At 44.3% G+C, this 23,149-nt stretch overlaps 1 protein-coding gene across 1 annotated transcript in view; it reads right to left on the bottom strand.

The window, feature by feature from the left end:
• Window positions 1–508, bottom strand: part of DRAM1 (DNA damage regulated autophagy modulator 1) — a 44,685-nt gene extending 44,177 nt beyond the window's left edge. Inside the window, exon 1 of the mRNA XM_082850105.1 lies at window positions 240–508. Coding sequence (XP_082706231.1) covers window positions 240–370 — 131 coding nt within the window. The 5' untranslated portion in view covers window positions 371–508. The remainder of the gene's footprint in view (window positions 1–239) is intronic.
• Window positions 509–23,149: the final 22,641 nt, after the last annotated feature.

Here is a 23,149-nt window from a genome sequence, read left to right as displayed (position 1 = left end):
GTTTATCCTCGATGGCTCCTGACGCCACTCTGCTCAGTGTTCGGGGTAAAATCAGAACTGCTCGGCTCCTACCCTCTGCCTCCCTGTACCTCCCAGGAGCGCCCCCCTCCTGGTCGTCAGTGCTCCATCTTTCTGCAAGACGCCCCAGCTGGGTCTGGACCCCTTCCCTCCGCATCAGCAGTGCTCCCCCGCGGTGCCTCTGCCCCGTCCCGCGTCCTGCCTCCCACCCGGCTCCTCACCTGATGTAGGGGAGGAAGGGGTTGACGTGCCCGGAGAGCACGGCGACCACGTAGGAGATGATGAAGGCGGCGGACGACCAGGTCACCAGGAGGAAGGGGATGAGGGCCATTCCCCTCAAGAAGCACAGCATTGCGCCGCCACCAGGAGGGCGCTGCGCTCTGCGGGCCCGGAACGGGGGGCTGCTCTGCGCTGCTGGGAGGCGGGCTCCGCGCACGTGCCGACCCGCGGCGCGGCGGCCACGGCGCGAACAGCCACGGGCGGCCGGGAGGGAGGCTCCGCGACGGCTGGGCAGGCCCGGCCCCGGAGGTAGGGGAAGCGCGGAGAGCGGAGAGAGGCGGCGGGCTGCGAGGAGGCGGCGCGGGAGTGGGTGGGGCGCGGGCGGCCCGGGCTTGTTGCGAAACGAGTGAAGTCACAAAGCGGCGGCCCCGCCGACTTGCGGGCGCGCGGCGACCTACCCGCGAACGCGACGCCGGGGCTGCGGGACCGCGGGGCGGGGGGCGGAGGGGGGGGACCGGCTCCTTTCGCTTTTGGTTCGGCCTCCGGGCGGGGGCAGCGGCGGGAATGCCCGCCCAGACGGTCCCAGCCCGCCGTGCCGCCCTTGCCCTTGCGCAACTCCGGGGAAACGCATCAACGCCTCCCGGCCCCTCTTTCCCTCGGGGTTTCCGGGGTGCCGGGCCTCGAACCCCGACGGCTTCCTCTCCGTGGTCCCGCCGCCCGCGCGTGGTGACATCCGCCCCATCCCGCCGCACTGCGACGGCTGCTGCTGCCCCTGCTGCAGAGGTCCGGGCAGAAGTGTTCGGTGACGTTCGCCAGGACATGGGGCACGGATGCGGCACCCACGTGGATGGTGTCCACCTGAAAACCGAGGGGAGTGTATAGGCGGGTGTTTGCGAGGGCCGGGGGCCGAGCCTGGACGGCCCCGGTGCTGCCCACAGTGCTGCTTCCCCCCTACCCCGCCCCAATCCCCCCTCCACCCCGCACAGCGGACTCTTCTTTCCTAGAAGTTAGGTTTCTCTTTCTCTCATGGATCAGGGTTAGCCCAGGCTTGGAGCCTGGTGAGTAATGGGGACTTGATACATTTCAAACCCTGTGAAAGGGATTCGTGTTCTGAAGGCGCTGGCGGGCACAGTGATTTTGAGATACAGTTTAGGGATTCTGAGCCCAAGGTATGTGAGGTCACTGGTCATTGGTAACCAAACGTGGGTTTGTTTTAGCCACCTTAACATTTCTTGAGTGTCCTGTCCTCCTGCTGGAGGACAGGATACAAAGATTAAATAGTTTCATGGGGTCTAGGAGACTGACATGTCAAAATAAAATACATTGTATGGAATATTAAATAAATATGAGATTTAAAAAAAAATAGAGCTGAGAGGCTGGGGCCAGTGCTCGCATGAAGAGCCAGGTACGTGTTCCTGACAGATAGTAGAGGTTTTTAAAGTAAATCATTGCTCTTCAGGCAAAGAAAGGTGAGACTACCATTCCAGTCCAAGGAAACAGCAGGAGAAAATGCACAGATGGTGAATTGCCTGTTTTTCTGGACCTAGAGAAGTACCCTAGGGGACTTCCATGGCGGTCCAGTGGTTAGGACTCCAGGCTTCCACTGCACGGGGCACGGGTTCCATCCCTGGCCCGGGAGGATCCCACATGGCCGGTGGCCGAACTGAATAAATAAACCATTAAAAAAAAAAAAAAAAGAAGCGCGCTAGTGTAAGGCAGGGAATGGAGAGGTGGGCAAAGAGGCCACGTCACCTGAGGCCTGCTAAGAATCTTATTTGTTTGAACGTATGGACACCAAGGGGGGAAAGTGGCGGGTGTGTGGTGGTGTAGTGGGATGAACTGGGAGACTGGGATTAACATATATACACTAATATGTATAAAATGGATAACTAATAAGAACCTGCTGTATAAAAAGATAAATAAAATAAAAAATTTTTAAAAAGACTAAAAATGTACAAAAAAAAGAACCTTATTTGTTTGGTTTTGGTTTTGGTAGTGAGGAAACAGGAACATGGACAGACTTGTATTTCAGGAAATCACTGAGCCTGTGGGGAAGTGACCACCATATCCAATAACGCAGAAGCTTTTGATTATGCTTTTTAAAAAAATCACAAAAGTTGACATCCTTAGTTATCCACTGTAGGTCTCTACTTAGGTTTCTGCATTCTGAAAACCCACCAACTTCCCTGGTCTTGCTTGCTTTTCCCTGTCCCCTCCTGCTTCCCCTTTCCTACTCTACAACTGATCTGATTTAAAAAACCCTCCCTGAGGCAGAGGAATTACGACATCAAATGGAATTCACCTGATCATTTTATCTTTCTGTTGCTTATGTAAGTCCCTTAATCCAACTGGCTAATCACTTTTAACACAAACATACAGGAGTTGTCTGACTATAAAGGCAGAAAGAATAAAATAAGTATGGATACATATATATATATATTTAATACAGGTATATAAGTGTAACTAACTGCATACACATAAATATGGTGTCAAGCAGCCCTAAGGAGCACAGCGCTGCTTTCTTTTCAAAAAGCTTCTGATACCGTAGATCTTTTTTTTTTTTTCAAGCAAGGGATACTTTATTTTATTTATTTTATTTTTGTCTGCGTTGGGTCTTTGTTGCTGCGCAGGCTTCTTATTGCGGTGGCTTCTCTTGTTGTGGAGCATAGGCTCTAGGCACGCAGGCTTCAGTACTTGTGGCACACGGGCTCAGTACTTATGGCTCGTGGGCTCTAGAGAGCAGGTTCAGTAGTTGTGGCGCACGGGCTTAGTTGCTCCACAGCATGTGGGATCTTCCCGGACCAGGGCTCGAACCCGTGTCCCCTGCATTGGCAGGGGGATTCTTAACCACTGTGCCACAAGGGAAGCCCCTTTTTTTTTCTTTTAAATATTTATTTGGCTGCGCCGGGTCTTAGTCTTTAGTGATGGCATGCAAACTCTTAGTTGTGGCATGTGGGATCTAGTTCCCTGACCAGGGATTGAGCCCAGGCTCATTGGGAGCCCGGAGCCTTAGCCACTGAACCACCAGGGAAGTCCCAATACTGTAGATCTTATGACACCCACTGCTTGGAACAGTAAAGTTTATATGGTAAGAAATGCAAAAATCCCGAAAAACAACCTTACTGGTGAAGGAAACCAGGTTATGTCACCCCCAAATATGCCTCTTTGACATACTGTTTTGAGCCAAAGGCAATTAGGAGCAGCGAAAACAGGAAAAGCTCTCTCTACCCTCCTTCTTTCTGCCTAAAGACAAAATATAAATTGCCTTTGCTGGAGGTTCTAGACTGTTAGCCCAGAGATGACACCAAACAAATCTCACTGTTAATTTCCCCCAAATTACATTCCCACAGTTTCCCGCCCTTGGAAACCTTAAAACGCTTTCCTTTGTCCCGTCATTTCTATACAAATTTATTTTTTCTTTGTTAAAATGCTATATACACCCAAGTTCTAGCCATCCCTTTGAGTTACTCATCCCTGAGTTTCTCCTGTGCATTTGAGATATACATATTAATAAACTTCTGTTCATTTTTCTGTTTTTTGTTGACAGAGACCCAAGCTGAGGACCCAGAAGAGTAGAAGAAAAGAAATTTTTTTTCTTTCTCTACACTGGGTAACTTTAAGATGTATAATATAATAAATATTGTGCATCTCCCTTTGAAATGATTCTGACTTTCTGTCAAAGGAAGTCACACTGTCTCAAAAGTAAGGGTCTCAGTGGACTGTCCTTTTGAGGATGAAGTCATTCTTCCTTGATGATCATCATTTATTGAAAGATAGTGATGGGCTTCCCTGGTGGCACAGTGGTTGAGAGTCCGCCTGCCAATGCAGGGGACGCAGGTTCGTGCCCCGGTCCGGGAGGGTACCACATGCCGCAGAGCGGCTGGGCCCATGAGCCATGGCCGCTGAGCCTGTGCATCCGGAGCCTGTGCTCCGCAACGGGAGAGACCACAACAGTGAGAGGCCCGCATACCGCAAAAAACAAAAAAAAGAAAGAAAGAAAGGTAGTGTTGTTTTGATCTAAATAATCCTCACACCAAAGCTCAGGTATCATCCCCTTCTCATGGATGAGGAGACTGAAGCTCAAGGTCATGCAGCTAATGAACAGAGGTGCAGAATTTGAATCCAGGTCTATCTGACTCAAAAGCCTGTAACCCTAACCATTGTAAGGACTGTCTCACTCTTCTAATTCCTCAAACTCCAGAATTACAGAAGGAAACTCCTTAAAATATATAGTTATCTAGGACTTCCCTGGTGGCATAGTGGTTAAGAATCCGCCTGCCAATGCCGGGGACATGGGTTCAAGCCCTGGTCCAGGAAGATCCCACATGCCGTGGAGCAACTAAGCCAGTGCACCACAACTACTGAGCCTGCGCTCTAGAGCCTGTGAGCCACAACTACTGAGCCCACATGCCACAACTATTGAAGCCCGCGCACCTAGAGCCTGCACTCTGCAACAAGAGAAGCCACCGCAATGAGAAGCCCACGCACCGCAATGAAGAGTAGCCCCCGCTCACCGCAACTAGACTGTACACAGCAATGAAGACCCAACACAGCCAAAAATAAAATAAATAAATAAAAACAAATAAATAATATATATATAGTTATTATTAAATTTTTGTATATGTTTATTTATGCATGGATATATTATGCATTTTGAAAAACTTACCCAATATATAATAACAACTGAGAAGCATCCATAATTCCCTGACAATAAGTCAACTTTCTCAATTTTCTAATTTCTGTTTGGCTTTTTCTCATAGGAATATTCAAAATCAAATCGTAGTTGCAAATTTGTAGCTTGTTTTTTTTTTTTTGCCGTACGCGGGCCTCTCACTGTCGTGGCCTCTCCCATCGCGGAGCACAGGCTCCGGACGCGCAGGCTCAGCGGCTGTGGCTCACGGGCCCAGCCGCTCCACAGCATGTGGGATCCTCCCAGACCAGGGCACGAACCCGTGCATCAGCAGGCGGACTCCCAACCACTGCGCCACCAGGGGAGCCCATAGCTTGATTATTTTTATGTATCAAATATCTATTCCATGTTGTTACAATCTTCGAGTTACCACTTTTACTCTGTATTCATCCATTGAATTAATGAACTATAATTTGTTTCACTGCCCCCAATGTTAAACACTTATGCTCATCCAGATAGTTCTCTATTTTAAATAACATTCTACAAACACTTCAATTTTTTCTGCTTTTCTTTTTCCTGTCCTTTTCACACATAGGATTGCTCTGTCAAAGGACAATACAAATATTTTAAAATCCCTGTTAACATTCTAAATTATATAAAAGTACTGTACCAATTTCATTGATAACCTCACTGTTGCAGTTTCATCATATATCACCTCCATTTCTGTATTCTTAGTGTTATCTACTACAGTAGCTATAAAACACTACTTGTGGTATTAACTTATACTTGCTCTCAGAGCTATAGCTCCTTTATTTCATTGTTGTGATAGATCACAAGTTACCCAGTGCAGCACCCATTTTCCCTTCCTCCTTAGTAATAAATTCCCAATTTAGAGTGGACACATTCTGCCCCATACAAAAGGATCAGATTTCTCGCCTTCCCTTGCAGCTAGGGGCAGCCATGTGATGGTTCAGACCTACAGCATGTAATAAGAATCCTTGGGCTTCCCTGCTGGCGCAGTGGTTGAGAGTCCGCCTGCCGATGCAGGGGACACGGGTTCATGCCCTGATCCGGGAAGATCCCACATGTCACGGAGCGGCTGGGCCCGTGAGCCATGGCCGCTGAGCCTGCGCGTCCGGAGCCTGTGCTCCGCAATGGGAGAGGCCACAACAGTGAGAGGCCCACGTACTGCAAAAAAAAAAAAAGAATCCTTATGTGATATAAGAAGGCTGCTTAAGGGAAAATGACTTGCAACATAATGGGATGGCAGGACTCCAGCAGCCATATTGGAGTATGAAGTCACCAAATTTGAGGAGAAAGGCTCTAAGTGAGGATGGTGGAACAAAAAGGTGGTGGCCTAGTCCCTACTGATCATGGAGCTGCTGGGGCAGCCCTGGATCACCTAGCTCTGGGCTTCCTTTATGTGAAAGAGTAATAAACTTCCATCTTACTTAAACACTATTATTTGGGTAGTTTTCAATACAGTTGACCCTTACGCCATCCCCCACCCCCAGTGGAAAATCTTATAACTTTATTAGTTGGTCCTCTGTATTCGTGGTTCTTCATCAGCAGATTCAACCAATCTTGGATCATGTAGTACTGCATCACATATATATTGAAAAAAAAATCCGTGTATATGTGGACTGGTACAGTTCAAACTCATGTTTGTTCAAGGGTCAACCGTACTTCCTAAATTAGTTTTTTTATTGCATCCCTTTCATGATGTCTCTAAATCCCAGGTACCCAGTTGTTCAATGGGCCATATTCCTAGAAAACTGAGTATAAAGTCATTTTCCTAAATACCATCTTTAAAATGCTATAATGAATGCTCTTGTAAATTATGCCATCATGTATCCCATCTGTAAATCTGGACGTGCATATGCTGAACTTGCTTAAGAGCCTTGCTTATTTCTTCTAACAGCTCATGATAATTTTACAAACTCAACCTGCCATCGTTTTGTTCCCCTCTTAAAGTGTGTTTTTACATCCCTGGAGTTCCCACTTTAATACACCACATTGTTATCCTGTATTGATTATTAGACACTGTACTTGAAGAATTACTTTTAGAAATAATTTGAGGTGTTGATGATATTTCTCCAGAGAGTATTTTGTTTACTTCATGTTGGCACTGGGGACGTTTGCTATTCACCATCATGCAGACCTTATTTTATGGCTCGAGGTTTTCTATGCCACGTCCCCCCTGCCTTGCACGCGCCCCACTCCAGATACCTTGAAGCCAGACCTGCAGTGTGTATGAGGGCTGGTTATTTCTTGCTCACCCTTACTTTGGACCCACAGCCCTGGTCTCCAAGGCTTAAATCCCTTACTTAGAAGATGGTTGAAAGCCCTTTTCAATGGCCTTTCCTCACGGGCCGATGCCCCTGACCAAATACAGTCCCAGAGCTGGGCTCACTCCTCTGGATTCTATTCTTTTTGGAGATCTTGGCCCAATAACTCCTCATCCTTTGGTTAAATCTGATGCTTTTAAGATGTTTTTATATTTCCCCAGATTTTTCAGTTGCCTGAATTTCCTAGTCCAACGTTGTTAGAAGCAGAAGCTGGGGCACTGCATTAGGTCCATTTCTTTTATGAGGATAAGTTGTCATGTTTTTGCAAAAGCAACTTTTTAAAATTCACAGTTCAGGAGCTTGGTCACTTGTCATTACTCAGCTCTTTAATTACCAGATAAGAGTACAAAAATTAGCACTGCTAATTCCATTTCCTTTACCATTCTTTACTTATTCTATGTATTTTGATTCACAGGCAATAAAAACCTCAATTATTTCTCTCTTCTAAAAGCTGCAGTATCCCCTCTCCGTGAATGTGGACTGAACTTAGTGACTTCTGAGGACTAGAGTATGGAAAGAGAAAAAAGGTATCTTTACAGAGGAGAAATCTGGCAGACAACACCTTAACCAGATCATCAAAGTTAACATCGCCCGTAATAAACTGCTACTGTATATATTGATATAATAGGATATCATAATATGATGTGATGGGAAAGTACTTCACCTCTGTAGTATTTTCTCCAAAGCCATACCCCCCAGTCTAATTGTGAGAAAACAAGACAAACCCAAATTGAAGGTCATTCTATAAAATACCTGATTGGTACTTTCAAAAGTTTCAAGGTCATGAAAGACTGAGAAGCTCTCACAGACTAGAGGGACAAAGGTAACATGATATCTAAACGCAGTAGGGTGTCCCAGATTGGATCCTGGAACAGAAAAGGGACCTTAATGGAAAAAGTAGTGAAACCTAAATTAAGCCTATAGCTTAGTTAATGGTAATATGCCAATGTTAATTTCTTAGTTTTGACAAATGTACCATGGTTACATGGTACATGTTAATATTAGCAGAAACTGGGTCAAGGTTATATGGGAATTCTCTGCTCTACCTTTGCAACTTTTCTATAAATCTAAAATTAGTCCAAAATATTTATTAAAGTTGCAGTAATATATTTACCAAAACTCAATAAGATTTCATATTTAAAATCGCATACTTCATTAGTCTCCTTTTGACAACCATATTACTTTTCTCAGTTATATTGTAGAAGCAGAGAACATACAGTATGCCTAGATGTTCCCCTAGAATGAAAGATTCCTGCTTCTTTTCCATTGTCTAGTTCTCGCTGGGAAGTGGTTCTTCAGGCAAGGACTTCCCTTCCTCCTGGCCGCATCAGGACTAGCTCTTGCCAATGGAGGTGGTGAGCCATTTCCCAGTATGGGCAGTGGGTATGCCTTCTTCACTTTCTTCTCCCATCAGCTGGCAGTATGCCAGCGCCCACGATGACCTTGGAAGCCACTTGTTATGGATAGAGACTATCAACCTGGGTCCCTGAATAACTTTGTGAAGCAAAGAACTGCACCCAAACCCCAATCCCCAGCCATTGAGAAACACTGGTTTGGGTCTTTACAGAAATGAGATACTAAAGCCTTTGAGATTTCTGGGTTTATCTGCTACAGCAGCTCATGTTTCTCAACATATACATACACTTAACTTGCCTCTCCCACCTTGTTTAACTCATCTGAACGGGGTTGACTTCACATGGTAACTCTAGATTCCCAGAGAAGGTCAGGCAGAGGTTAGTAAACATTGCTATGAACAGCAAACACAGGAGAGCTAAAGTGAATAAAGATGATTGTAATTCAGTACATTTATTTATTTATTTATTTTAATGTGTGGGGTTTTTTCTTTTTTATAAATTTATTTATTTTATTTTATTTTTGGCTGCGTTGGGTCTTCGTTGCTGCACACGGGCTTTCTCTAGTTGCAGCGAGCCGGTGCTACTCTTCGTTGCGGTGCGTGGGCTTCTCATTGCAGTGGCTTCTCTTGTTGTGGAGCACGGGCTCTAGGCACGCGGGCTTCAGTAGTTGTGGCACGTGGGCTCAGTAGTTGTGGCTCGCGGGCTCTACAGCACAGGCTCAGTAGCTGTGGCTCACGGGCTTAGTTGCTCTGCGGCACGTGGGATCTTCCCAGACCAGGGCTCGAACCTGTGTCCCCTGCGTTGGCAGGCGGATTCTTAACCACTGCGCCACCAGGGAAGTCCTGTAATTCAGTACATTTAAAATCAAATCAAAATAGTATATTTTTCAATGAATGGCAGGGCCTCAGGACTCATCCCACCAAAGAGGATGTCACCATGCTTCTCCTTCCAAGAGTCTCTGGAACAGTCAAGGAAATTTATGTGAACGAATGTGTGTAACCATTGCTCTGAAAAAAAAGGGCTCACGTACTAAAGTGTACCATCTCTTTAAAAAGCACCATCTGGGACTTCCCTGGTGGTCCAGTGGGTAAGACTCTGCGCTTCCAGTGCAGGGGGCCGGGGTTTGATCCCTGGTCAGGGACCTAGATCCCACATGCATGCCATAACTCAGAGTTCGCATGCCGCAGCTAAGAAATCCGTATGCTGCAACGAAGATCCTGCTTGCTGCAACTACGACCCAGTGCAGCCAAAATAAATAAATAAAATTTAGCACCATGTATAATTTCTACTCTCCCTTTTACAATTCAGAAGAAACTTAAAATATGCTCGTAGGGGTAGGGGTTAAGTAGAATCTCTTTTCTATATTCCTGCTCTGGCAAAGGGGCATTGTCATAATAGGGATGTCACAACTCCGGGTGTCAGTCACCTTTTGAGTGACCCAACCCGTGTGTGTGTGTGTGTGTGTGTGTGTGTGTGTGTGTGTGTGTGTGTGTGTGTGTGTGTGTGTATTACAGGGCAGGGATCCCTGAGCTGTGAATGGATTCTGGGCCCTGTTCCCAGGTATGGAGAGAAGTCACCTCTGTACACAAAGGCAGGAAACGTTACACAGTGAGCCAGATTTTTCTGGTGCCTAAGCTATACTCACTTGTACATAATTAACCTTTAAAGATATACTGTTTGTTTTCTTTAAATTGTTCATCTGGCACCCTTTCTTCAGGGTATTCTCCTAGAATACCTAAAAAGGGGATTCTTTCTGCTTCACTCACTGATCTATTCCCAGAGCTTGGAGCAGTGCTTTGACATAGGTGCTTAATAAATACTTGGTGAATGTATTCACCTCAGCAATGACCTTCTTCAGGAAGTCTTCCCTCTGTGCCACTCCCCTGTATCAGGAGGCATCCTGGGCTACTTCCGTTACATACTTCACAATGTAACTTTTCAGTCTACCCACTAGACTCAAAACTTTGTGAGCAGGAACTAAACCTCCTACATTTGTATCTCCAGTGCCAAGCACTATGTTTTGTGCTGGTCTCAGCCTATCAATAACCAATGTGGTTGGACCGGCCCTTGTGGTTATTATGATTGCAAGATGCCCTTCAGCAATAACCATCAGGAAACTTTGAAAAGATAAAGTGTTATTACTTATAAGACCTGGAAATCATATAGCACACCTGTGAGGTCTAAGGGAAAAGAGAGAGAGAGAAAGAGCATGCATGGGACTGGGTTCTCCTTTTACTGGGGTGGAATAGATTACTGCAATTTAATAAATATTTTGGAGTAATTATAGATTTATACAAAAGTTGCAAAGATAGCACAGAGCAGGAATATAAATTGAAGGAAGAGAAAAAGATGAATAGTCCAAACGGTCAGTTATTAAAATCAATCAAGATCTCAAAAACAAAGGAGCTTGGCTCTTTATTTAGTCTGTGGCTGGTAGTATGTTTATTTGAGATGGCCATCTTCGGATGCCTTGGTGATCAAAGCTTAAGTCAGGGGACTTCCCTGGAGGTCCAGTGGTTAAGACTCCGCACTTCCACTGCAGGGGGCGAGGGTTCAATCCCTGGCTGGGGAACTAAGATCCCACATGCTTCATGGCATGGCCAAAAAAAAAAAAAAGCCTGAGTCAGGCTGTTGTATTACAAAAAAGAAAAAAAAAACGGTCGGGGCTTACACTACACACTAGCACAAAATAAATGTTTATTGAAAAAATATGTACCAATGAATGCTTAATACTGATTTAATACTATTGCCTAGAGAATCTGGTCTTTATACAATCGTACATACCATCAGCACATTAGCATCTCCTAAGAGGCACTGTTAACCCCATATCACTGAGTACAGAAATCAGAAAGGCTCAGCAAAGGTTTAGAAATTCTGGCTACTCAAAGGGAGAGAAACCAGAGCACTTTGTGGGAGTGATACCTGTTCATTACAAGTTGCTACAGGTTTGGGCAATGGTACCAGAAACTTCCTCAGTTTCATCATATTTTCTGGCAGATGTTTTTAGGCTCCCAGGGTTAAGGAAGAAAGAACATATTTGAGAAATTTGGGGATTTCCATGATGACAATGAGAGTGAGAATTTCTTAAAAATTTTAAGAGTTCAGTTTTTTTTTCCTTCCCCTTATGAATAGTTTCGAAATTAACTTGCAAATATAGCAACTCATATGATCTGACTTTCTCAGTTTAGCTAATCTTAAATCTCTACATATATAGGGTTTTCTTAGGAGGTGCAGTTCATGCTTTAGTTGTCGTTATCTATGGAAAACTGAGGTATATGCTCATGTTTACCATGATCTCGTGAATTTATTTCTGTAGATAAAGATATTACAGGGAAGGGGGAAGAGGTTTCGTCAGCTGTTCTGATGTAAATTGAACAAGATTTGAAATTGGCTAGGAAAATGACAAAAATACCAGGTCAGCAGAAAATTGTTTGCCTCCCACCCATCTGAAAAAAAAAGTAATTTTTTTTTTAGCCATACCACATGTCTTGCAGGATCTTAGCTCCCTGACCTGGGATTGAACCCTGGACCCACCGCAGTGAAAAGCACCGAGTCCTAACAACTGGACGGCCAGGGAATTCCCAAGAAGTAATTTTTTTGAAGGAGGCATTCCTTTCATAATTCTTTTATTACTTACTAACTAAATTAATTAATAATTAATGTTTTATTGAAGAACCAATCACCCAGGATTTGTAGTTAATTCATTCAACAAACATTGAAGATGTACAAGTTGTCAGATGTTGTGCTTTGTGTTTAAGGATACATAAAGCAAACAGTGCCTGAAATTAATGACTCCATGTTCAAATGAACTTGGTTTGCTTGGGGGATGAAAAGTGGTCCTGGGTGACCGGAACACATGAAGATAAGGCTGGGAGATCCTGGGATGACATTGTGAAGGGATTTACATCCGTATGATAGAGAGATTGGGTATAACCTGGAAGAAACCTTCAAGAAAAAGGCGAAAGTTCTGTGAGTAGGGTGGTGTCATTATCAGATTTATTCTCTGCAGGGGAAGGCTGCTGCAGGCGTTGGGTGGATGGACTAGAGATAACAGTGGGGATTAAGGACAGGTGGGTCCTTTTAAGAAATGCTAATGACCTAATCTAAGGCATTGGACTGTGGATGGAGAAAAAATGTGGTGGCCAATTGAATGAGTGGAATAAGAGAAGAGTTGAAATGCAGTTGGTTTCCTGCTTGAGAGGCTCACTGCCTGTATTAATCATGAACTGAGCCCGGGAACAGAAGTATGATTATGAGTTTGGTTTTAGATATAACAACGGTTTAACGACTAGTTTAAGATGCTTCTAGGAAACCTAGGTGAAGCCAACTGACAGGTAGATGGAAACTGACTTAGGTGGCATCAGTGGACCAGGGCAGGGGGGTACATTATTAAAATAGGTGAGACCACCAAGGGAGTACGTGCTGCCGTGACATCAAGCACAAGAAGGAAAAAGATTGGTTTGGGCAGATAAGCAGTCAGTGAACATCGCTACATGAAAAATGTCAGTAGCATGGTACAAACAGAAGTTAGGTTGCACTGGACTGAGGACTGAAGGCACTAGGTTTAGACTTCCGATTCTAAGAGGACAGGTAGAGAAGTACATGATTACAAAATGGGAAGATGCTCACACTGATGGGTTTGTTGCGGGAAGGAGGACCCCTTCCAGGGCCCGAGAGCAGGCTCTTGCCTAATGCTCGGAAATGAATTGTCCGAGGAGACACATGTGCTGACAAAGCAAGAGACTTTACTGGAAAGGGACGCCCAGGCGGAGAACCGCAGGGTAAGGGAACCCAGGAGGAGACTGCTCTGCCACGTGGCTCGAAGTCTTGGGTTTCATGGTGATGGGGTTAGTTTCTGGGTTGTCTCTGGCCAATCATTCTGACTCAGGGTCCTTACTGGTGGTGCTCGCATCGCTCAGCCAAGATGGATTCCAGCGAGAAGGATTCTGAGAGGTTGGTGGGACATAGGGACTGTTTCTCCTTTTGACCTTTACCGAATTCTTCCAGCTGGTAGTAGCTGGTTAGTTCTGTGTTCCTTACCAGGACCTCCTGTGGTAAAACAGCTCATGCAAATGGTCACCTGGCCAGGGTGGGCGGTTTCGGCCAGTGGTTGCCCTCACAGGTTAGGACAGAGTCCAATCTGAGGACTGATTAGCAGAGGAAGTAAGTGATGAAACAAGGTCATGGAGGAGCAGGAGGAGGGAATGAACAGGAGCAAAAGTGTGTTTCATTTCCAGGAACTTTTTGAGTTTCTCAATCTCAGTCATGTAATTTCAGTGCCTGTGCTTAGATTGGGCATAATGACACCGCACACCTCATCTCAGATGGGATTGGATCTCATCCAAAACTCAGAATGGGACTTGAACCCAAGGGCTGGGACTCCAGCCCGCTGTCTTTTTTTTTAATTTTTAAAAAATATTTATTTATTTGGTTGCACCAGGTCTTAGTTGCGGCAGGTGGGCTCCTTAGTTGTGGCATGAGAACTCTTAGTTGCGAACTCTAGTTCCCTGGTCAGGGATCAAACCCAGGCCCCCTGCATTGGGAGCGAGGAATCCTAACCACTGGGCCACCAGGGAAGTCCCTTGAACCCCTTGTCTTAATTGAAATCCTCACACATGGTCTCGGGACTTAATGAAGCTCAGGTTCTTTATATCTCCTCACAGAAGGAACTCAGGGAGAGGCAAAGTAATAGGAAAGAAGTAGATTTATTGAGAGAGATACTCCATAGACAGAGTAGGGGCCATCTCAGAAGGTGAGAGGCCCTGAAATATGGGGGTGGTTAGTTTTTATGGGCTGGGTAATTTTATAGGCTAACGGGTGTGAGGTTTATTCCAACTATTTTGGGGAAGGGGTGGGGATTTCCAGGAATTGGGCCACCGCCCACTTTTTTTTTTTTTTTTTTTTTTGCGGTATGCGGGCCTCTCACTGCTGTGGCCTCTCCCGCTGTGGAGCACAGGCTCCGGACGCGCAGGCTCAGCGGCCATGGCTCCGCGGCATGTGGGATCCTCCCGGACCAGGACACGAACCCTTGTCCCCTGCATCGGCAGGCGGACTCCCTACCGCTGCGCCACCAGGGAAGCCCTACCGCCCACTTTTTGGCTTTTATGGCCGGGACTGTCGTGGTGCCCATGGGTGTGTCATTTAGCATATGCTAATGCGTTACAATCATGAGGCTCAAGGTCTACTGGAAGTTGAAGCTTCCCCATCTTGGGCCTTATGGGTTCTAAGCAGTTTTTGTTGTGTCCTCAACAGCTATGTCATTCTTTTAAATGTTGTGCCTTCGTGCCTCCCCTGTCTCAATATCATTGAGGGGTTCTTTCTCTTGCCCAGCGCAAGTTCACATGCCCGATGCACAGTGAGGCCAAACAAACTGAAACTTTGGAGTTTGGAGCAGAGAAAGGCTTATTGCAGGGCCCTGCATGGAGACACGTGGCTCATGTTCAAGAACCTCAAACTCCTGGATGGTTTTCATGGAGAAGTTTTTATAGGTAAAATTTGAGGTTAGGGCTGCAAAGTGACTTACTTTTGATTGGTTGATGGTGAGGTAATAGAGCGGTGCTCCAGGGATCATGTGCTCACCTGAAGTTACCATCCTCCACCTGGGTGGGGTTTTAGTTCTGCAGAAGAGCTCAAGATGCAGAAGATACTGTGACGTGTATCCCTTCAGGAGGAAACAAGACCCTGCCCCAAGGCTGCACTATTGTTTCATGACTGCTCCTCCTTTGTTTCTGCAATCCCTTACTTCCCTGATTAGCAACTGCTGTTTGAATCTGCCCTTTGGTACTCAGGGAAGGTCTAGGAGGCTGAGACTTTTTTTCCTAAGAACAAGAAACAGGGGACAAGGACTTCCCTGGTGGCGCAGTGGTTAAGAATTTGCCTGCCAGGGCTTCCCTGGTGGCGCAGTGGTTGAGAGTCCGCCTGCCGATGCAGGGGACACGGGTTCGTGCCCCGGTCCGGGATGATCCCACATGCCGCGGAGTGGCTGGGCCCGTGAGCCATGGCCGCTGAGCCATGGCCGCTGAGCCCGCGCGTCCGGAGCCTGTGCTCCGCAACGGGAGAGGCCAAGACAGTGAGAGGCCCGCATACCGCATAAAAAAAAAAAAAAAAAAGAATCTGCCTGCCGATGCAGGGGACACGGGTTTGAGCCCTGGTCCGGAAGATCCCATATGCCGCGGAGCAACTAAGCCCATGAGCCACAACTACTGAGCTGGTGCACCCTAGAGCCCATGCTCCACAACAAGAGAAGCCACCAGAAGGAGAAGCCCGCGCACCGTAACAAAGAGTAGCCCCCACTCTCAGCAACTAGAGAAAGCCCGCGAGACCCGGCGCAGCCAAAAATAAGTAATAAATAAATAAATAAAAGAAGCGGGACATGAAAAGGATTTGTACACTGCTCAGTTTCATCACCATTTCCAAATCGAACATTACAATTGTTCTTACTCTATAGGGTTAAATTAGTTAATATATTTAAAATACTTAGAACAGTGTCAGGGATATAGTTAGACACACAAGAAATACTAGACTTTATTATATTATTATTATAATTATTATTTTGTTATAATATTGTCATACTACTAATAATTATTATTACTATCTCTGTTATTATCATTACTGTAAGCAGATAGGTTAGGGGGTCCCTAGAGAAAGAGAACCGGGAATGGCTTTCTTGATGTTAGAGAAGCCATTTTGGCCTAAGCCTTTTTTTTTGGCCGTGCCACGTGGCGTGCGGGATCTCAGTTCCTCAATCAGGGATGGAATCTGTGCCTCCTGCAGTGGAAGCACAGAGCCTTAATCACTGGACCACCAGAGAAGTCCTGGCCTAAGCCATTTTGTGATTTAACCCTGGCCACAATGCTTGCATGATCAGGTCTCAGTAATCAATTATCTTAGGGAACAAAGGAACGGAGGAACCGGTAAAAGGCAGTCAAACAATAGTGCGGCGATAAAGCAGAGTCCTAGTTCCTCCTCAAGGGATATACGCAATAATATATCTTTGAGTTCTGCAGGAACTAAGGCCCCCACTCAGGTGGAGGAGGGAATGGTGATGTTCACCCTTCTGAATTCAATCAACTAAAGCTTGGACTCTGTCAACCTTTGCCCCAGTTCTATGCTGAACTCTCCTCTGCTCAAGCCGCCTCATGAATATGCAGGTACCCTAGCTTAAAGCTTCCCCAATATTGCTGTTCGGGGAGACTCTGCTTCGGGAAAGATCCCTGCTGTTCTCCTTACTTTGCTGCAAGTAATAAATCCGTCCTTCTCCTGATCTTTGGCTTGGTTGTGTCTATTGTCTTGATACCTACCAAGAGGTGAACCCAGTTTTGGGCTAACATTATTACTGTGGAAAGAGTTTCAAAGTCTCCTTTAGAGTAAGCTCCATGATTCAGGAATGGCGTTTCTTTCCCTTGTAAATATAACCCTAAGGCCTAGCAAAGTACCTGGCACATAGTAAACCCTTGATAAAAAATATTGACTTGTTGAATCTATATGTGAGGGGAACCACTGGCCGAAACCACCCACCCTGGCCAGGCCCAATAGTAACAACTTTCATGAGTTATCTTACAAAAGGAGGTCCTGGTAAGGAACGCAGAAAGAACAAGCTACCACCAACCCGAAGAATGTGGGAAAGGTCAAAAGGAGAGAGGAGACACCAGTCCATACGTCCTACCAACCTCCCAGAATCCTTCTCACTAGAATCCATCTTGGCTGAGTGATGCGTGCGCCACCAGGATGGACCCTGCGTCAGAATGATTGGCCAGAGACAACCCGGAAACTAACCCCATTACCATAAAACCCGAGACTGCGAGCCACGTGGCAGAGCATTTCTCCTGGATTTCCTTACCACCTGGGTGCCTCTTCCCAATAAAGTCTCTTGCTTTGTCAGCACGTGTGTCTCCCCAGACAATTCATTTCTGAGTACTAGACAAGAGCCCACTCTTGGGTCCTGGACGGGGTCCCCCTTCTTGCAACATATTTATAGAGCAAGTTGTGGATCAATATATATGAGATGATATTTTAAATGCAATTTAATGGTGAAGTGTTTAGGGATGATGTGTGCTGATCTCCGCAACTTATTTTGAAATCCGAAAAAATGGACTGATGAATGGGAATTGGCATAGCTGTTTGAATAGATATGTGAAAAAGCAAATAAGGCAATGTGCTAATAGTAGAATCTAGGTAGTAGATGAGAAGGTGCAGGGTGGGTATTGTACTTTCAATAAAAAATGCTTCAACTTTTTAAAAAAATAATTAAATCTGCAAAAACAATTGTCTGGAAGAATATGCATCCTGTTATTAACAATGGTTACCCCTTGGGATTGGCAACGGGGCCTTGGAGGGAAGGAGTCATTAACTTTTTACCTTATATGGTTTTATTGTTTTTATTTTTATGAGTGTGAATTGTTTGGAACAATAAAATTTAAAGGTCAATTTGTGGGAATTCCCTGGGGGTCCAGTGGTTAGGACTCTGTGCTCTCACTGCCAAGGACCCGGGTTTGATCCCTGGTCAGGGAACTAAGATCCCACAAGCTGTGTGGCATGGCCAAAAAATAAAAATAAAATAAAGGTCAATATGCAAAAGAAAAGGCAAGAGGAAACATTCACAGAGAAAAGAAACAGGATGAGAGCTATAGGAGATTTTGTCTTCTTTGACCTACTAAGTGTAATACTTTCATAATAAGAAAACTAAACTAAGATTTAGTTAAAAACAAAAAGATATTAAAATTCATAGAAATAATGCACAAAAGTAAATATTTGCTAAGCAGACATTTTTGATTCTTACCCACATTTATTAGAAATTATTTGCACGGAAAGTAATTCATTGGTAAATTTCACCAAAAAGAGAATAGTTTGACTAACGGGTTCTGTTCTTATTACACTCTTGTTACCATGATCTTTGAAGCCTCAAGGATGTGCTTGCTGGAATTGGACCTTCTTTGGAAATTATCATTGTGGGTCCTGCCACTTAGAGGTGAAATTGAAACCAAGCAAGACCCTGAAGGCCCTTCCCAGGTACAAGTCTCTCCGTGTCTCTAGCTTCTTGTCTGTAGAAGAAGCTTTAGACTTCTAGGCCTTCCCTGAGTTCCAAAGGGCAGACTCAGTTAATGATTGAGAAAATGAAGGAAAAAAGGAAAAGCAGTCAAGCAAGAAAAGTACTAATAACTTGAACAATAGAGTCACAGGACTCCTAGTTCCTCCTGGAAGGATATAGATAACAATCAGATGCATATCCTTGAGTTGTTTCATAGAAACCGGGACCCCCGCTGGATAGAAACTGCTAATCAGACTTGTTGGAACCAGAAGGTTGAGGACTGAGACTTCTGAAATAATCACCTTGTTACCTCACCACCAACCAATCAGATGAATGTCCACAAGCTGATCACACACCCTGCAACCCTCACCCCTAATGTTGCCTTTAAAAACCCGTGCCATCAGGGAGTTCAGGTCTTTTTAGCATTAGCTGCCTGTTCTTCTTGCTTGGTGCCCTGCAAATAAACACTGTAATTTCCTTCACTACAACCCAGTGTCAGTAGATTGGCTTTGCTGCATGTTGAGTGAGTGAAACTGAGTTCTATTAGGTAACAAATGTGTTGAGTATTTGTTGTCAAAATCTGTAATTTGGACAAGGGATTTAAGCAAGTTTTAGGCCCATGATTGAATCATTCATTTATTCATTTTACAAACATTTTCTGAGTCCCTTCCCTAACAGAAACCTGATGGGCATGAAGAAGGTTTGAAGACGTATGAGGAGTAGACCCTGCCCTAAAAAAGGCTTACAGTCTTGTTCAAAATACAAGTACGCACTTGAGAATTTCAATAAAAGCATGATGCAGTGTTGCATACCATAAAACCATGGCATCTCACATTTATGGAGGATCTTTTTTTATTTTTTAAATAAAAAAATTTTTTATACAGTAGGTTCTTATATAGAGGATCTTAACCATTATTTGGTTCAACCTCATGAGATGGTTAATGTCAAATAAGGGATAGAGAATTTACAAGCAGAAGAGATCACTGACTGAGGGTCAGAGTGATTTCTGAGGTTCCAGCCTAAGAGTCTGTGAGAGTAATGGTACCATTGATAGAGGCACAGAAGGTAAAACAGGGAGGTGATTTAGGCACAAAGATGATGGGATCTGTTTCAGACACTGAATTTGAAGGAATAGGACGTTATATTGACTAGTCTCCATTTGCTCCCAGATTCATTCCCATACCCTTTGCTGACCCTATAAATGGCTTTTCCCAGCCTCTTGTAGCTTCTGCGTGGCTGACTTCATCCCTTCTGATAATGCCTGCATTTCTAATCCACGACTGCAACTCCTGTTGGGCAGCTCCTTTTCCACAGCTCCAGCTCTCACCAGATTCTGATAACACCATTTCCTTGAAGATATTGTTAAATATACCATTTCCTTTTAGACATTTCCGTAGAGATATTATAATTTTGCCATGGAATGAAATGGAAAAGGAGAAGAGCAGAGGGCAGAGGTCTCGTCCATATAGTCTGGACCACCTAGAGAGGACAGGAGGACACAACCCAAAAAAGGAATTTATCAAAGATACTTAAGGGGAATTCCCTGGTGGTCCAGTTAGGACTCTGTGCTTCCACTGCAGGGGGCCCGGGTTTGATCCCTGGTCAGGGAACTAGGATCCCACAAGCCTCAGGGGCTGCCAAAATAAAAATTAAAAAAGATACTTGAGAAGAATCAGGGAAGTATTCTGTTCTGAATACCAAAGTAAGACAACATTTCAAGAAGGGGGTTGTTTGGGACTTCCCTGGTGGTCCAGTGGTTAGGACTCAGTGCTTTCACTGCTGAGGGCCCGGGTTCAATCCCTGGTCAGGGAACTGAGATACCCCATGCTGCATGGCACAGCCAAAGAAGGGGGTTATTGAAAATATTACCAAACAGTGTAGGATTCATTATTTCAGTGGTGTTTTAGTATTTCAGAGGGCAGGGTTTTTTTTTTTTTTAGCACTTGGTTTAGAGTTGAGGGTAGTTGTCTCATCAGAGAGGGCAGTTTTAATAGCAGCAAGGGTAGAAATCAGGTTGTCAGAGGTTAAGGAGGGAACTCAATTTAAGATTTGACAAGGGATTTGAATTGACATTTCATCCAAGAAGACATACAAATGACTAATAAGCATCTGAAAAGATGCTAACATCATTAGTCATTAGGGAAAGGCAAGGAAGTACAAATCAAAACTCTACTGAGCGACTATAAATAAAATGAGAGGTCAGGGGTGGTGGTGGTGGTGGGATGAATTGGGAGATTGGGATTGACATGTATGCACTAATATGTATAAAATGGATAACTACTAAGAACTTGCTGTATAAAAAAATAAATAAAATAAAATTCAAAAATTCAAAAAAAAAAAGAGAGACGGTGCCGACTGTTGGAGAGAATGAGAGAAAACTGGAATCCTCTTGCATTGCTCCTGAGAAGGTAAAATTGTGTAGCCACTTTGGAAAATGGTTTGGCAGTTTTTTCAAGTGTTAATGTAAACTTACCACAGAACTCAGCAATTCCGTTCCTTCATATTTACCCAAGAGAAATGAAAACGAAAACATAAGTCCACCTGAAGACATGTATGTGATTGTTCACAGCAGCATGACACATAATGGACCCAATCTGGAAATGATTCAAATGTCCAGTGACTGGATAAACAAAACATGGTAAGAATACAATGGAATGCTGCTCAGAATAGCAAACAAGTCCAAGAGAACTTTTTTTTTTTTTTTGGCCGCTCTTTGTGGCTTGCGGGATCTTAGTTCCCTGACCATGCCCTCGGCAGTGAAAGCACAGAGTCCTAACCAGTGGACTGCCAGGGAATTCCAAAGAGAACTTTTAAGGTTATGAAAATATTCTGAATTCTAAGTCTGGATTACGGTGATGGTTGAACAACTATAAATTTACTAAGAACATTGTTGACCTAAAATGTCTCAATTTTATGGTATGTAAATTATCTCTCGATAACGTTGGTTTTTAAAAAAATGTTAACTAGATAATATTCTAGGAAATTGAGGTAAAAGAATTAGGGCGGTAAATGGATACAGAAGCCAAAATATTGTTTCAGGATTGCTCAACAGACACTGAGGTTTTGACCCATAACTTTTTATTTAATATTATTAGAGAGGAACTTATCTCAATATAAAAGAATGTTTCAGTTTTTTTAAAAAAGGAATATTTCTAGCTTATCTAGAGGAACTTCTCAGAATTAATTAGCAGTAAATCTGCACATTGTGAAGTGAAAATAAAGCCAAGAAGAATGACTTTACCCATTGACTCTAGACAAGTATGAAGTGGGTTGGGAAACATGAGCAAAACTAGTTCTGTCTCATCTCAATTGCAGTTTTAATGCAATTAAACCTGCTTTAAATTGAGGACTCAAAGAGGATATCAGCCCTAGGAAGGAATAGAACTGTCCACATTGCCAGGGAGAGAACTTAGAATGTAGCTTTTAGAGTTTTGTTTGTTTCACATGCACCTCACAATGGGGCAATAGAGAGAAACCGGCAGCTAGTCTGTACTTGATGATAGAAGAAAAGATAAAAGAAAATAGACTTTTCTTTTTCATGAGCTTCCCTCTCTATTCACACTTAACGCTAATCATTATTAACCCTTTCCTTTGGTACCCCCTAGAGATTCTTACCATAATCATTTCCTAACCCTTTTGGCCTGAAATGTCAGAGGCATCAGTTATATTGCCTTCTACTGTGATATTTGCCCTTCAGATAAACTAACTCTGGAATTTGGTGCCCTTAACTATATAGCTGGTATCACTTGGATTTATACTGTTTCCTTAAGATTGGTAACAGTCACTATAATAAATTTAGAGCATTGCCAAAGCATTGTAGCAAAATATCGGAGTAACCCCTGCCAATCTTCTAGAAGGCAGACTGTGTAAGATACAAAAGTCTTCCTATTTAATTATGCACTTAACATTGCAATGAGTTAGATAATCAGTGTTTACGGATAATCAAATACCTATGTTGAGGGACTTCCCTGGTGGCACAGTTGTTAAGAATCGCTTGCCAATGCAGGGGACACAGGTTGGATCCCTGGTCCAGGAAGATCCCACATGCCGCGGAGCAACTAAGCCCGTGCGCCACAACTACTGAGCACGCATGCCACAACTACTGAAGCCCGCATGCCTAGAGCCCATGCTCCGCAACAAGAGAAGCCACTGCAAAGAGAAGCCCGATCACCACAACGAAGAGTAGCCCCCGCTCACTGCAACTAGAGAAAGCCCGCGCGCAGCAACGAAGACCCAATGCAGCCAAAAATAAATAAATAAACAAACAAATAAATAAAATATGTATGTTGAGTGCTCATTACTTTGGCTCTAAGGAGCAGAAAACTAAAAACCAATAAAAAAAATCATGGAGATCAGAAAGTTCCAAAGGTATGAGGATCAGGAAACTGATACAACTTTCAAACAGAAGGGTAGGAGTTAGCTTTTGCAGGTAGGTAGATTTTGCAAAGCATATCATGGTGGGCTTGATATTGATCCTGGGAAATAGTTGGAACCTGTAGTTAAATGGATAGCTTGTGAGAACTTAAATGGGGAAGTATAGGAGCTGGAGCGG

Source organism: Leucopleurus acutus, assembly GCF_964270905.1.
Source record: "Leucopleurus acutus genome assembly, chromosome: 11".
NCBI classification, from domain to species: Eukaryota; Metazoa; Chordata; class Mammalia; order Artiodactyla; family Delphinidae; genus Leucopleurus; species Leucopleurus acutus.
The sequence above is the reverse complement of the archived record's forward strand: the minus strand, read 5'-3'. Positions and strand labels throughout refer to the sequence as shown.